The sequence below is a fragment of the Entelurus aequoreus genome, linkage group LG12 (assembly GCF_033978785.1).
Source record: "Entelurus aequoreus isolate RoL-2023_Sb linkage group LG12, RoL_Eaeq_v1.1, whole genome shotgun sequence".
NCBI classification, from domain to species: domain Eukaryota; kingdom Metazoa; phylum Chordata; class Actinopteri; order Syngnathiformes; family Syngnathidae; genus Entelurus; species Entelurus aequoreus.
Genome location: NC_084742.1, coordinates 13,239,738 through 13,255,779, shown reverse-complemented (window position 1 = coordinate 13,255,779; position 16,042 = coordinate 13,239,738). Strand labels below are relative to the sequence as shown.

General features: G+C 39.9%; 2 protein-coding genes across 2 annotated transcripts in view; one reads left to right on the top strand and one right to left on the bottom strand.

Annotated features, from left to right (window-relative positions):
- The first annotated feature begins 23 nt into the window (after positions 1-23).
- ada2b (adenosine deaminase 2b) lies at positions 24-12,623 on the top strand. Its single transcript, XM_062064794.1, has 10 exons — positions 24-233; positions 357-683; positions 3,757-3,976; positions 4,042-4,252; positions 5,813-5,940; positions 9,013-9,103; positions 9,166-9,274; positions 9,339-9,496; positions 11,807-12,009; positions 12,079-12,623. Exons 1-10 carry the CDS (start codon positions 104-106, stop codon positions 12,164-12,166), a joined length of 1,665 nt encoding a protein of 554 aa, XP_061920778.1. The 5' UTR covers positions 24-103; the 3' UTR covers positions 12,167-12,623.
- Positions 12,624-14,828: 2,205 nt separating this feature from the next.
- Positions 14,829-16,042, bottom strand: part of LOC133662623 (probable polypeptide N-acetylgalactosaminyltransferase 8) — a 38,134-nt gene continuing 36,920 nt past the window's right edge. The window contains exons 11-12 of the mRNA XM_062066736.1: positions 15,417-15,561; positions 14,829-15,010 (exon numbers count right to left, since the gene is read on the bottom strand). Of these exons, the coding sequence (XP_061922720.1) occupies positions 14,829-15,010; positions 15,417-15,561 (327 nt within the window). The remainder of the gene's footprint in view (positions 15,011-15,416; positions 15,562-16,042) is intronic.

The following is a 16,042-nucleotide window of genomic DNA, read 5'->3' as shown; positions in this document are numbered from 1 at the left end:
TTTCTCTCTCACGCACACACACACACACACACACATACACACACACACACACACTACAGTTTATCCACGTTGCCTATTCACGCTCCATTCATTAGTTAATCACATGCTCTTTGTCAGACAAAAATGTCCCAATTATGCAGCTGCTCTTAGCATTTTGCTGACTTGTTGGGCAACAGACAAGCGCAGTCAGTCTTTCAGGAGACGGCGGAGTGGAGACGCTGCTGCTCATATTTGTAAGTACTTTGACAATTATTGTAGTAATTCTAATGTTCTGTTTTTTTACCTTCTTCTGGTTACACTGATTTGATGCTAAAAATATTTTTTTTGTCTTTTAACTATGTCTGTGTGGTCCAAAGTAGGAGGTGAACAGCGCATCCCAGTGGTAGCCATGGTCGGGGCCCCGTCACTCCACCAAGCGGCGACTCTCCTCTGGTTCTGGACAGTGGCTGTTGGGATGCCAGACCTGACCAGGCGGGACCAGCTGATGCGCCAGGAAGCCAGCCGACAGACGGGAGGCAAGGTGGCGCTCACTCCAGCCGAGCGTAGGCTGGATGCCAAGCTTCACCAAATGAAAGAGCAAGAGATGTCAGGTGACGTCTTCCCACCTGCCCTCCACTTCTTTAAGGCCAAGCCTTTCATCCAGAGAAGCTCCATCTTCAAGTTGCTGCAGGAAATGCCCAAAGGTGAGCAGACTTTGAAAGTGTCATCCCCCACCTTCTACACTGTAGATGAGCATTCACACACATTTGTGTTATGCTGAGAGAAGTGATGACACCAACAAGACAAGTATATGCTATTCTGCACTATAAATATTACACTATACAATTCATAATTTACACTAATGCCAATGCTATTAAATGATGTAATGTATAAATGCTGAGAGACAATCATTCAGTGGTGTGTCAAAATGGTACTTTGTGATGAGCATGAATTAACTTTTGGACTTAAAATGTCCGACACATTTTTTTTTTTACACCCAAAATGTTGATTTACACAAGTTCACACAACCATATTGCGCTTCAAAAATGTGCTTTGTATATGCTGAGAGATGATTATTCACACCGACCCATATTATTTAGACACATAAAAGTTTTTACACTTTTACTACATGTTTTGTTTTTTTTAACCCAAAATGTTAATACACATTTTTGGTACCCAAAATATTCATTGACACATTTTTTTTGACCCAACATGTTTATGCATTTTGTTGGACCCAAAATAATCAATAATGCATTTTTTGGATCCAAAATATTCATTGACACGTTTTTGGACCCAAAATATTTGGCACATTTTTTAGGCCCAAAATGTAAATTTATGCATTTTTCTGGACCATAAATATTAATTTACATATTTTTTACCCAAACTATTTATTGACACTTTGTTTTGGACCCAAAATATTAATTGCTGCATTTTTTGACCACTCTTCTTTAAAAAATTGGTGCAGTTCAGCTAAATTTGTTGTTTTTCTGACATGGACTTGTTTCTTCAGCATTGTCCACGTGTTTAAGTCAGGACTTTGGGAAGGGCATTCTAAAACCTTAATTCTAGCCTGATTTAGCCATTCCTTTACCACTTTTGACGTGTGTTTGGGGTCATTGTCCTGTTGGAACACCCAACTGCGCCCAAGACCCAACCTCCGGGCTGATGATTTTAGGTTGTCCTGAAGAATTTGGAGGTAATCCTCCTCTTTCATTGTCCCATTTAAAGCACCAGCAATATGTTTGGAAGAGAAAAGGTGAGGCCTTTAATCGATGTCCACGCAATGTTGCAGAGTCTTGTCAACCAAAACAGCATCCGGAGCCTTAAGGAACTCCGGGCGGAGCCACTGTGGAGATTTTTAACTTCCTCAGCAACCTTGGATTGAGGAGGTCTTTGAAGTATTCCCTCCACCGATCCACAACATCCGCAGTCGAGGTCAGCAGAACACCATCCTCACCATACACAGTGTTGCCAGTGCACTGCTTCCACTTCCTGAGGCGTAGGATTATGGTCCACAATTGCTTCGAAGCCTTCTGGAAGTCGTTTTCCATGGCTTCCACAAACTCCTCCCATGTCCGAGTTTTTGCCTCTCCAACCGCTGAAGCCGCACACCGCTTGGCCTGTTTGTACCTGTCCGCTGCCTCCGGAGTCCTATGAGCCAAAAGAACCCGATAGGACTCCTTCTTCAGCTTGACGGCATCCCTTACGGGTTCTAGGATTATCGCCACGACAGGCACCAACTACCTTGCGGCCACAGCTCCAATCAGCCGCCTCGACAATAGAGGTGCGGAACATGGTCCACTCGGACTCAATGTCCAGCACCTCCCTTGTGACATGTTCAAAGTTCTTCCGGAGGTGGTAATTGAAACTCTCTCTGACAGGAGACTGCTAGACGTTCCCAACAGACACTCACAATACGTTTGGGCCTGCCAGGTCTGTCCGTCATCCTCCCCCACCATCGCAACCAACTCACCACCAGGTGGTGATCGGTAGAAATCTCCGCCCCTCTCTTCAGCCGAGTGTCCCAAACATGAGGCCGCAAATCCGATGCCACAACTACAAAGTCGATCATGGAACTGCGGCCTAGGGTGTCCTGGTGCCAAGTGCACATATGGATACCCTTATGTTTGAAATTGGTGTTTTTTATGGACAATCTGTGACGAGCACAAAAGTCCAATAACAAAACACCACTCGGGTTCAGATCCGAGCGGCCATTCTTCCCAATCACGCCTCTCCAGGTTTCACTGTCGTTGCCAACGTGAGCGTTGAAGTCCCCCAGTAGGACAAGGGAATCACCCATCTCGAGAGAACTGGTTCCAGAGCCCTTGCTGTGCGTCGAAGTGAGTCCGACTATATCCAGCCGGAACTTCTCCACCTCGCGCACTAGCTCAGGCTCCCCCCCCAGTGAGGTGACATTCCACGTCCCAAGAGCTAGCTTATGTAGCCGAGGATCGGACCGCCAAGTGCCCTGCCTTCGGCTTCCGCCCAGCTCTAATCTCACCCGACCTCTATGGCCCCTCCCATGAGTGGTGAGCCCATTGAAGGGGGGGGCCCACGTTGCCTCTTCGGGCTGCTCATGGGGACAGGCGCTCGCCATCGTGCCCCAACTTCGGGCCTGGCTCCAGAGGGGGGCCCCGGTGACCCGCATCCGGGCGAGGGAAATCTGAGTCTCTGTTCTTGTATTTCCATAGAGGTCTTCGAGCTGCTCTTTGTCTGATCCCTCACCTAGGACCTGTTTGTCTTGGGAGACCCTACCAGGGGGCATAGAAGCCCCCAGACAACATAGCTTTTATATACATATACACACATACACATTGTTTTGGATCCAAAATATTAATTGGAAAACATTTTGGACCTAAAATACACCTTTTCATGGATCCGAAATATTCATTCACACAAAGTTTTGGAACCAAAATATTGCGCTGTAGACATGTGCTTTGTAAATTCTAGAAGATGAGCATTCACAACCACACTAGTGCATCAAAATTTTTACTTTTTTAAACCATCCATCCATCCATTTTCTACCGCTTGTCCCGTTCGGAGTCGCGGGGGTTCTGGAGCCTATCTCAAGTGCTGTTTTGTAAAAAATAAAATTATGTGAATGCTGAGAGACAAGTATTTATTCAATGAGGTAGTGCGTTTCAAATGTTATTACAATTGGCTAATGCTGAGATGAGCGTTCACATCAATTGTATTGTAATGTTGTTAAATATTTTCTATGTCAATATTTACTTGTCCAAAGGCTCAGAGACAAAAGTGTTTTTCTGTCTGGTGTAGGCGCCGCCCTTCACGTCCACAGTTCCACTCTTGTGAGCGTGGAATGGCTGGTGAAGAACGTGACGTACCGGCCGCACTGCTACGTCTGCTTTACGTGGGACAACTCTGTGCGCTTCATCTTCTCCCAGCGACAACCTTTCCCACGCTGGGACTGCTTCCACTGGCAGCTGCTGCACACCCTCAGGGCCAAGAACGCAGACCCGGCTGCCTTCGACACCAGGTAGTACAAGAAACAGCAGCACTGACTCCTTCTGGAAGCTGATCTCATGGATGCTCGGTCTGTAGCTTGATGCGGCATCTAACGCTGGTCACTGAAGACCCCGATGGCGACTACCCAAACCAGGACGTTGTGTGGGAGAAGTTTGAGAAGGCCTTCATTGCTATGGCCGGCCTGGTCAGGCACGCCCCCGTGCTGAGGGACTACTTATCTCAAGGCCTTTATGAGCTCCACCAGGACAACATCATGTATCTGGAACTCCGCAGTGGTCTGTCCAAGGTTTGTGAATAAGAGATAAGACGTAGCAGAAATTATATGTGATGCACTTTAGCCACTGTGTCGCTGTATTTAGCGAGTAGAGGTACTTATTAAAAGTGAAAGAGTTTTATCTTACGTTTATTCGCTACTCAAATACAAGCGGTCACGAAAGGATTCACAGTGCGTGTGAAAGCGTAGGTCCGCCACCACAAGCCCAGGGATTGTGCATTACCACAGCGTTCAGGAAAGCTCCAGAAGCGTGCAACTTAGAACTTTTAACACTTCCATAAGTGCTAAGAAAACACAGCTTAGAGCAGGGGTGCCCACACTTTTTCAGCACGCGAGCTACTTTTTAAATGACGAAGTCGATGTGATCTACCTCATACATGCATCTATCTATATATGTATATTTTTATTTTTATTTTAATTGTATTTATTTATTTATTTTTTTGTGCCATTTTTCACATGTTAAAGGTATACAAAATACATGCATGTTTAACATATAGATTCCCTTCTTTCATGCAGACAAGAATATAAGTTGGTGTATTACCTGATTCGGATGACTTGCATTGATTGGAATCAGACAAGATTCACAGTAGTGCTGACAACTTCCACATATTTCAACCACATTGAAGGGGTTGGTTTTGGCATTTTATTTGCCCAGCTTCCATACTCGTTTTTATACACTTTACAAGAAATACATTGACGGCAAACTCCGTGGCTTGCTAGCTTGTTTGCGCTTACTTTTGGAGACTCTTACTTCAATCAAGTGACGAAACTGACATCATAGTGAATATTTATGATCGCAAATTTTTAGGTCTATTTTTTCAATGCCTGGCTTGCGGTCGACTGACACACCCTCCACGATCAATCTGTAGCTCGCGATCGACGTAATGGGCACCCCTGGCTTAGAGACACTCTTCTGTCGCCTGGCAACATTTTAATCACCACTGCTTTAATTATTTTATCAGGAAATCAAAAGTGTGGCTGGGGGCCTCTTTTTTTATAGCACTTTGTAGGAATAACATGTAAAAATAAGAGCAAATAGACATAATGTAATGAGAAAAGGCTGAACTGTTGACACCAACAATGAATAAAATATATGTTTCAGCCTTTTTATTAGCCTATTTCATTACAAATGACAGACACAATGATGTCACACTGCCCCCATATTGAAATAATATTGACAACAAAATTGTTTTGTATACTTGAAGGCTCCACTGCACTGCTGTTCTTTTTGCAATGTAAAATACTTGACTATTGTTATTTATGATCATATTTTTGAGCAGTGTGGTGTTTAGACATACTAGGAGGTTATATAACTGCTGTTCTTTTTGGAATCTATAGTTACTTCTTGGCAGCTCTTACTGATATTTTAATTTGTGAAAAAGCATGTCAAAGCATTTAAGTGCTTAAGTACTTGGCACTTTGAAATACCGGTAGTTTTCAATAAAGGAGTGAATTTAAATTGACATTAGTTCAGTTTTTAAATAGTATGGAAAAAGTACAGAAAATCATGGAAATTCATAGGTATCGGTATTGACTACGGAATTTCTGATATTGTTGCAACCCTATTCTCAGGCGTATGAGCTGGACGGAACGATCCATGACAAGATGTGGACGCTGAGGACATTCCAGGAAGTCACAAAGAAGTTTGTCAAAGATCATCCTGACTTTCTCGGAGTTCGCCTCATCATGTCAGTGCACAGGTACGTATTTGCTTTTTTATTTGTGTCATTCATTGCAGGACTTGATCTTATCAAGAAATTAGTCTAGGTCCTCAAACTGAAACTCACGGCCAGCGCCCCAATTGCCACTCGCAAGCCCATAAGTCTACTTACCGTATTTTCCGGACTATAAGGCGCACTTAAAATCCTTTTTTTCCCCTCAAAACTCAACAGTGCGCCTTATAACCCGGTGCGCCTAATGTAAGGAATGATTTTGGTTGAGCATACCCACCCTGAAGCTATTTTATTTGGTACATTAGGTGATGATTAAGTGTCACCAGTAGATGGCAGTCAAACATAAGAGATACGTGTAGACTGCACTATGATGGAAATATGTCCCAAGTAAACAACACCAACATTTTAAATGTTCCGTTGAAAATATAAAAAAATCTATCAAAATGTTTTAGTATGACTTTGGTAAGCTATGAAGCCGCACCGCTTGAAGGACTGTCTGCTCATTAAACATACGAGTATTATTATGGTGTTTGTATAATCTGTATTATCTGGTGTTTTGTTTCACAATATTATGCAAAATAAACTTTTCTTACCTTCTGGTACCTGCTGATCTGTATTTGGAATCTGCGTAAATCCTGAAAAATTGCGCGAGTCCGGCTTTGTAGTCCGTGCTGACACCGTAGTCAAAAATATTCTTAAATTTCTCTATATTCTTGTTATGGGACATTCATCCTCCGCTGTTGCCATTTCTAATATAAACTAGTGTAAAGTTCTTACTTATATCTGTCAGTAAACTCACCATGAAAGCGCTAAAACATACCGGTGTAGTGAGTCTACATTATTTACCCAAGGAACTTTAGTTATTAGAGAGTTAGGTCGGACGGTTTTTCACGAAACACATTTCCGGTGTGGTTGTTTTTGGGTGAGAAGATGCTGCTCCGTTGCTGATTTAAGTAAAGTCTGAATGTCATTAAAACAGTTAGCTCCATCTTTTGACACTTCTTCCACTCCCGTCCTTGCACGCTACACCGCTACAACAAAGATGACAGGCAGAAGACACTGCCGAAGGTGAGCCACAAAAAATAAGGCTGCCCGCAAAACGGTACATCTGGAAGTGACTGTCAGAAAGCGACTTGAAGACGATCTGTAAAACACAATCTATGCAACATTTTGACCAAAGAACCACCATTACATGTTATGTAGAACATGTCATTTCCATTTAGAAAAAAAAAAAAAAAATCCATCCATCCATTTTCTATCGCTTGTCCCTTTCGGGGTCGCTGGAGCCTATCTCAATATGACTCCTTTAATGCGCCCTATAACCTGGTGTGCCTAATATATGAAAAAAGATCAAAAATAGAGCATTCTCGGCAGCGAGTCTTATAATCCGGTGCGCCCCATGGTCCGGAAAATACGGTAAATTCATAGTTTAGTGTAATAGCACACCCTAATAGTTAAATATATTTTGACAATCTTGAATTCGACAAGACCAGTGCTTCTGAAATAGTCGGGGGCGCTGTGATATTTTTTTGAGGGGGTGGGGGGATTTTTGTTAGCAGATTTATTTTTTTTTGCACTCAATTTTTATAAGCTATGTTTTAAAACCCTGTTTTGACAAATGCATTTTGCTTGAAAAGTTTTATTCATTAAATTGTCAGCATAATTAAAATTTAGTTGACAAAATTAAAACACAAAAAAATTCAGTTGCATAAATTCAGTGTAAAAAAAAAACCTTTGGCAATTAAAACACAAATTAACCTTCATAGTTGTTTACACAAAAAATGGTCTCACACTCATATTTTCTTTTTGTATTTTGAAGCACTACTTACTACCTTCCATTTTTTATCAAATATATTTCTATTAATTTTCCAGGGATTCAAGTACATGTAGGAAAATCTTACAGTAAGTTTGAAAATAAAATAGTACTAACAAAACAAAGCACAGAAACAGGTTTGAATATAATTATGATTAATTCTGGTTATTTCTTTGAACACATTTTCATTTTTTACTGTCATATATTTAGATATTTGAGCTTTATTTTTATTGAAATCTTAATTTGTATTTGTTTATTTGTAAACTTAATTTTTTTCAGTTGCAGATCTTTCTTTTTCAGATTAAAATCGTATGTTCTAATTTTTTCACATTTAGACTTTTGGCCCGAATTAAGGTTGGGGGCTGGTATCAACTGAGAGGGGCATGGGATCATGCATAAATAAATAAAGGATAGGGGGTACACTTCTACGTTGCCTTGAGGGAATGTAATGTGATGCTATTTATGACTATTTATGACAGGCACAGCATGAAATCAAAAACACAAAATGATTACACAGTAAGTACATTTTTTAAACTGGGATTGGAATTTGACATGCAGTATGTCACATGAGAGACACAATCGATTGCTTTATTCTTTATTTACCTGAAGCGGGTCTTGAATTGTGAATGCTTCTGCATTGAATTTGTCATGCACTGAATTGTTCTTTTTCACTAAATTTTTATACATTGAATTTTTATAAACCAAATTTTTAAATGCACATTTTGCTCACACAATGAAATTGTCAGCATAATTTGAATTTCAGTGCAGATAATTCAAACGCCAAAAATTCAAATTCAATGTAAAAAAAAACCTTTGGTAATAAAGACACAAAATAACCTCCATACATCCATAGTTGTTTACAGTAAATTGTGTACTCAAATGTTTTAGTCTCACTCACATATCTTCTTTTTGCATTTTTAAAGCGCTACTTCGAACCATCTTTTTTTTTTTTTAAATCCAATACGTTTTAATACATTTTCCAGAGATTTAACTACAGGTAGAACAAGCATTGTTACAGTAATTATGAAAATAAAATGTAACCAAAAAACAAAACAATTCTGAGCAACCCATACGCAACCAAGATCAATAGTATACGGAAATCAGTGGTTTGTTCCTGGGTTAGAAATGTATTTAAAATCCAACAGTGCAAAATATGTATTCTTGCAATTTTTCAGCTGCCCTTTTAACTTTGATCAGGAGTTTATAGAGAAAGCACCAGTAATTAGTACAGCATTACACACTTTTACCTATACTGATTTTTTAAATGTATTGATATTGTTTTCCAGAGCTTTGAGTGCCTCTGAGGTGAAAGCGGCAGTGAAGGAGGCCATTGAGCTGCAGAAGTCGTTCCCTGATGTGGTTGCAGGATTTGACCTGGTAGTAATCGTTAATGGAATCAACACCATGAGGGTGACATTGCTAACATTGTGTTGTTGCAGGTGGGCAGGGAAGACAGCGGCAGGCCGCTATGGTACTTCCGGGACGCTCTTTCCCTGCCTGACCAACTGGGCGTCACGCTGCCCTACTTCTTTCACGCGGGAGAGACCAGTGCGTGAATCCTGTAAAACGCGTTTATACTAAATATGTGCTGAAGTTGTTTCTCTCCTTGCAGATGAGGAAGGCACCGAGGTGGATCAGAACATTCTGGATGCGCTCGTATTCAATACCAGCCGCATTGGCCACGGATACGCACTGGCGCACCACCCGATCGCTAAGGAGCTCTCCAGGAAAAGGAACGTGGCGGTGGAACTGTGCCCCATCTCAAACCAGGTCTAATAAGCATCTGTTGACTTCATACTTGCCAACTTCGAGACCTCAGAAGTAGGGAGATATTCAAAAGGGTTGTGTCATATATATATACTGTGTATATATACTGTGTATATATATATATATATATATATATATATATATATATATATATATATATATATATATATATAATTAGTCAAGGTTTCTGTGGTTTATCCGTTATACAGTGCTCAATACCGAGGTAGAGCAGAATATACGTTAGGTCAGGAAAAAACACAAGAGGCTATATCATCCCTACAAGCTTGTTTCGTCAGGGGATTTTATTGAAGTGTCTGTGGCTGTTACATGTGTATATATATATAGGGTACATTACATGGGGGTGTGGCCATTGTTGCACAATACCGCCTTGCTTCTTTGTCGGCATGATCAGACCAGTTTGTTTAAAGTGGACATGCTGGGGTAGTATATAATAAAAAAACTTTTCCCCCAAGAGGGACAAGCGGTAGAAAATAGATGGAGGGATTGATTTCAACACCTCCAAATTTGTTAATGAAAACTAGAACTAAGATGCACGTTACAATCAAACAGCTGGTGTGTAATAAGTACAATACTTAAAACATTAACACTTTTTAGGGCACAACAAAAACCACATACTCTATACAGTATACTACTAGTAGCCATCCAACGTCTTGGACTTGAAACCAGGCCTGGCCCTAACCAATCTGGCGCCCTAGGCAAGATTTTAGGTGGCGCCCCCCCACATCGGCAGTGAAGTGTATATACTCACAAGAAACCGAATAGCTTTGTCTTTGACCTTTTTTTTTACTTAAAGAAAGCAAATTAACATATTATATGAGAATGTTATGTTATGATTATCTTTAACCGAATCACAGCAGTGCTCAAATTAAAAAACAGAATTCCCTCTCATGTGATATTGCTTAATTAACATTAATGAGGTGCACTTTAACAACTAGGCTTACAACTATACCCAATATATAAAGGGGTGGAAAAGTGACTATTACCTGCAGGGCAAACATTAGCTAACCAGAAGGCAATAATAATGTAAACAAAAAACACCTGCTTAAAAGATCTAATACAAATGTCCCTGAGGAATGTAAGGTGGGAGTACTGTAATTACCTAACGTTACATTATTATTTTCCATAACAATTTAGCCCCCTCCACAATATTAACCCGACGTTAAAACAGAACTAGCTATTTATTGATTAGCAATTGCCGAATCATGTAACATTAGCTTAATGCTAAAAAGCCAGGTTACTATCACATTCTGTAACAGACAAATAATTTCATGTAGGCTAACGTTACCTACCTGCTACCTCTGTCTTTTTCTCGTTTCTCCTCCTCTTCTTTTCTATTTTTTCTTCCCTGGGCACCTGACAGTTTTGGCTGTTTTGACATCTTGTGTTGATTTTTTGATGTGGTAAGAGTCATGATACGGGAAGGGAGGGAGCGCACCGTGCGGGGGGATGGGGGGAGGGGCGTAATGTTGTAACAAATAATATTTCTATTAAATAGGCTTTACTTTGCATTTTAATTAACGTGGGATTATTTTTTGTATTTAGAAATAATAGTACCAACTTATTATTATTTTTTTTTCTCCAACATTTGTGGATCTGGCGTGGCGCCCCCTGATGGACGGCGCCCTTAGCATTTGCCTATACGGCCTATGCCACGGGCCGGTGTTGCTTGAAACGTAAAGTCATACTTGCAATTGAGACAGATAATTATTATAATAAAACAAAATATAACACCTGGACAGCAGTTATCATAATCAACTAAGTTTTAAATGTTGCAACAAAAAAGAGATATATAAAAAACAATACTTATTAACGCACACAAAAGTACCAAAAATTGGTAGCATTGAGTACCAGTATCGATTCTCAGGTACTGGGATTTGGTACAATATCAGTTCAAATTAATGATGATTGCGACCACTAGATGTCGCCAAAACAATAGGATACATCTGTCATAAGGTTAGTCTCTCTCAAAACCTCCCATTGTTATTTTGAGTATTTTCACTTGATCAAGTCTTTTCTAACATTCCGCACTGCACAATAATAAAAGGATGTATTAGTTATGCCGTAGAGTTAATGTTTTAGTTCTGTTTGACTCAGTTCATTCACTTGATCAAAACTTTCCTAACATGCCACATTACCGAATAATTAAAAATGTACTAGGATCCCTGCTGTTGTACTACCGCACAGTACGGACTGAGTGTCACGCATGAAAAAACAAATCGGTTGAAGGAAACGTTTGTTAGCTGGTTATTATCGTGTGACCTCTGACAACCCTAATTGGCCTGTGTTCCTTAGGTGCTGAAACTGGTGTCAGACCTGCGGAACCACCCTGCAGCGGTGCTCATGTCTGAGGGCCACCCGATGGTGATCAGCTCAGACGACCCATCCATGTTCGGCACCACAGGCCTGGCGTACGACTTCTATCAAGCCTTTATGGGCATTGGGGGCCTGAATGCAAACTTGGGCACCCTGAAAGAACTGGCCCTCAACTCCATCAGGTGGCGCTCTATGTGCACAGCTTCTTGTTTTGGTAGCGTCAGTTCACACCAGCTTCTCTCTGCCCGCAGGTACAGCTCGCTGCCGGACCATCTTAAGGACGCGGGTCAGGCCATGTGGCAGAAGAAATGGGACGCTTTTGTTTCAGCTCAGCCTTGAGCCACATGGACCCTTTTTATGCGGGAACATTGAGCTTGTGATGACTGTCGGAGCCATCCTTGTGGTCATCTGTTTGAATTGGACTTGAAGCCCCTACTCGGTAGGATGACATAACCACCCGAAAGACATTTGATAAATAAATCTCCTCTTTTCTATTTTAAATATTGCCAACCACATAAAGTGTATGCTAAGCTCACCAACTAATGGCAGCCGGCAGAGCTGTGTTGGAATGTAAGACCACGTGACTTGCCACGAGAGTCATCTATTGGTTAATTGATTTTTTTTAAATGTTGACTATCACGCTGCATTAGATTGATCTGAACTCTGTTAAATTGGGGCTTTAAAAAGGATTTTATTTTGAACCCCTGGCCCCATTCCCATTACAAAATGTTTTCACACTTTTTTAAATTTATGTAAACTATTTTGATACTTTTTTTAAACAAGTTTGTATTTTATTTGATGCATGTTTTATATATAAATTAATGAAAAATAAATTGTTCAATACAGTAATCCTCGTTTATCGCTGTTGATTGGTTCCGCAAAGTACAAAATGTTCATTTTTAAAATTGAATTTTTTTATGAAAGCCATGAAATGACACCCTTTAACAGACCTGGTTAAAAAAACAAAAAACCCACTCTAAACAATTATTTTTAAACCTTTTAACCTCAAAACTGTTGCTGGCAAAAAAAACACGTATGTTTTCAAATTACCGTAAGTCTTAAACTATAGAAAGTATTCCAATGGTTGGAATCTGATCATTTGATTGATATACGGGTTATCACGGTAATCATAGGGACTACTTCACAGCAGCTCCAGGCAGACAAGGCACAACGCAGAGTGAGCAGGGTTTGTTTACAGAGCAACTACAGTATATGTATGTATATTTGTGTGTGTGAGTGTGTTTAAATATACACACACACACTTATTCATGTATCGGAATAAGCAAATATATACATTCATATGTATATTTATATATATATTATATATATATATATGTATATTTATATATATATATATATATATATATATATTTATATATATATATATATATATACACACACAAATGTGTGTGTGTGTGTGTATGTATATACACAAGTGTGTGTGTGTATATGTATATGTATGTGTATATACAGATGAAACTCAAAAAATTGGAATATCGTGCAGCAATCGATTCATGTGAGCAATTCAGCTTGTGAAACTAACATGTGAACTCATTGCATGCAAAGTGAGATATGTCAAGCCTTTACTTGTTATAATTTTGATGATCATGGCTCACAGTTACTGAAAACCCCAAATTTTCTGAGATTTTGCATTCAACGTTTTCATAAGCTGTAAACCATAATTATCAAAATTATATCAAAAGAAGGCTTGAATTATCGTGTGTTGCATGTTATGAGCTTAAGTCATGTATTAGTTTCATCTAGTAAATGTAATTGCTGGAATAAACAAACCTTTGCTTGATATTACATTTTTGTGTGTGTGTGTGTGTGTGTGTTTGTGCGTGCGTGCGTGCGTGCGTGCGTGCGTGCGTGTTTATATATTATATATCATAATGAAAACATAAATTAAGATTTCTTCTTGACACACATCAGGCAAGGATTTGAACCCAGTACCTCTGAGTACACGCCTCACACAGCGCACAAAGGGGATTTTGTGTTTATCAAAATTACTGCCATTATAGACTTATCAGTCATGGGTTCTCGGGGCTTAGAATAATTTCATAAGAGGCGACCTGTCATTCATTAATTGGCATTTTTGGCAAGGCAAGTTTATTTATGGAATACAATTCGCAAACAAGACAATTCAAAGTGCTTTACAGAAAAATTACAAGGCAAAGTAAAAAATAAAATAATTAAAATGATCATGATTGAAATTAAAATAATAAAAAATAATCATCATAAAAAATAATCATAATTAAAATCAATCAAATAGTGTAGATAAAATACTTTCAGTTGTCATATGCACAATTAAATAAAAGTGTTTTCAGTCTGGAATTGAACATTGCCAACTTTGAGTCGTGTCTCACATCTTCTGGAAAACTATTCTTTAGGACCATAAAACTGAAATGCAGCTTCACCCTGTTTAGTCCTGACTCTAGCCACCAGCAGGAGATCACTCCCTGAGGTTCTCAGAGCCCAAGATGGTTCTAAATGTCAGAGATGTACTTTGGCACAAGACCATGAAACTACTTGTACACAAGCAGAGCTGTTTTAATGTCTATTCTCTGAGCAACAGGAAGCTAGTGCAGTGACCTAAGCACTGGACTAATATGGTCGTATTTCCTGGTTCTAGTCAGGCCTCGAGCAGCAGCATTCTGAACGTACTGCAGCTGCTTTACAGCTGGTTTAGAGAGCCCAGTGAGAAGGCCATTACAGTAATCTAACCTGCTGGAGACAAAGTCATGGATTAGTGTTTCTAAGTCTGTATAGACATTATTCCTCTGATTTTGGCAATGTTCTTCAGGTGTTAAATGATATTCACTTTATGTGGCTGTTAAAGTTCAAGTCTGAGTTCATTATCAACCCTAGATATGTAACCTGATTATTAGGTTTCAGTAAGCGGGTCTCAAGGTCACTAATAATAGTTTCTCTTTGCTTCTGTGGACCAAAGACAATGATTTCAGTTCTTTCTGAGTTTAGCTGAGAAAAAAATGTTTTGCATTCACACAACGATCTGTTCTATGCAGCGACAAAGTGACTCAACATGCCGACGTTCAGCTGCCATCAGTGACCCGTAGATCTGAGCGTTATCTGCATAGTTGTAGTAAGATGCATTGGAGTTGCGTATTAGCTGGCCAAATGGCAGCATGTACAAGTTGAACAATAGGAGTCCAAAATCAAGTCCTGAGGAACCCCACACGATTTTAGATGCACAAACGGGATCCCCCAATGGATTGTGGTGCCCTATGCACGGCAAATTAGGAGGGGTGGCCCTGATAGGAAGTCGATGTGTAATATGGAATGTAATTGTAGTTACAATATAGCTCAGGTAGTTGTGCTGTTTAGCTCTGATTTTCAGGTTCTGCTGCATTTTTTCGTCTTACAAAGGCTTGTACTGTGTAAAAGTATCTCTTCCTGATGATACTTTACTGCTCATTTAAGTGTGTAGGGTAACACCGGCTACTTTTTTATAACCGAAAACAATAATGATCATTTTGTGATCCATGTGAGTCATCCAGTGCAAAAAGTGACTTCTCAACCCCCCCCCCCCAAAAATTCCTGAATTGTTACCTCGCCTGCTGGATCTGACCCTTCTTTACTTCCCTCTCTTTGATGTAATTCTGTATGTTCCAGATCTGACCGGTGCACCGCTGAATGATAAGCTCGTAGTAGCCGTCTTGACCCGTGGCGATCTCCAGACACCTCTTTGTCTCCCTGTTCTGGATGGACGTTCCCTGGAGCACACATGGTGAAGGCGGTCAGTGTATGTTTATGTGCTAAACACTTTAAATAGGTCATATTTTGGAAAAAATATATAAAATGTTGCCTGTTGGCACCTGTTTTTGTATATTTGGGATCTCTAAAAGTGCAGAAAATGTGAATTCAAACCTTGGAGGCGTTGAGATATTTATAAAACAATGTTGTCTTGTTCCAAACAAGCTGTTATTAGTTTTGTGACGCTTACCAACTTGTGATCAGCCAATATCTCCGTGCAGAGTGGAGGTTTTCCAGGAGATATTTCTATTTTCTCCAGCAGCAGTTGCAGTCCAAACAAAAAATATGTCCCAGCGAGACCCCTAAGCTAAAATGCTATTGTTTGTATAAACAGCACAGGTCATCTGAAAAAGTAACAAGTGCACTTTTTTTGAAATTTGGCCTATCGTTCACAATCATTATTAGCGACAAGAATGCACATGTTTGGTTTTTTTGGGGTGG

What these genes read in the sequence shown, in the direction of transcription:
- ada2b (XM_062064794.1), top strand. Translation starts at nt 104, where the DNA reads ATGCTCTTTGTCAGACAAAAATGTCCCAATTATGCAGCTGCTCTTAGC. An exon ending in CCGGCTGCCTTCGACACCAG is followed by an intron (nt 3,977 to 4,041) that starts GTAGTACAAGAA and finishes CTCGGTCTGTAG; the next exon opens with CTTGATGCGGCATCTAACGC. An exon ending in TCCGCAGTGGTCTGTCCAAG is followed by an intron (nt 4,253 to 5,812) that starts GTTTGTGAATAA and finishes CCCTATTCTCAG; the next exon opens with GCGTATGAGCTGGACGGAAC.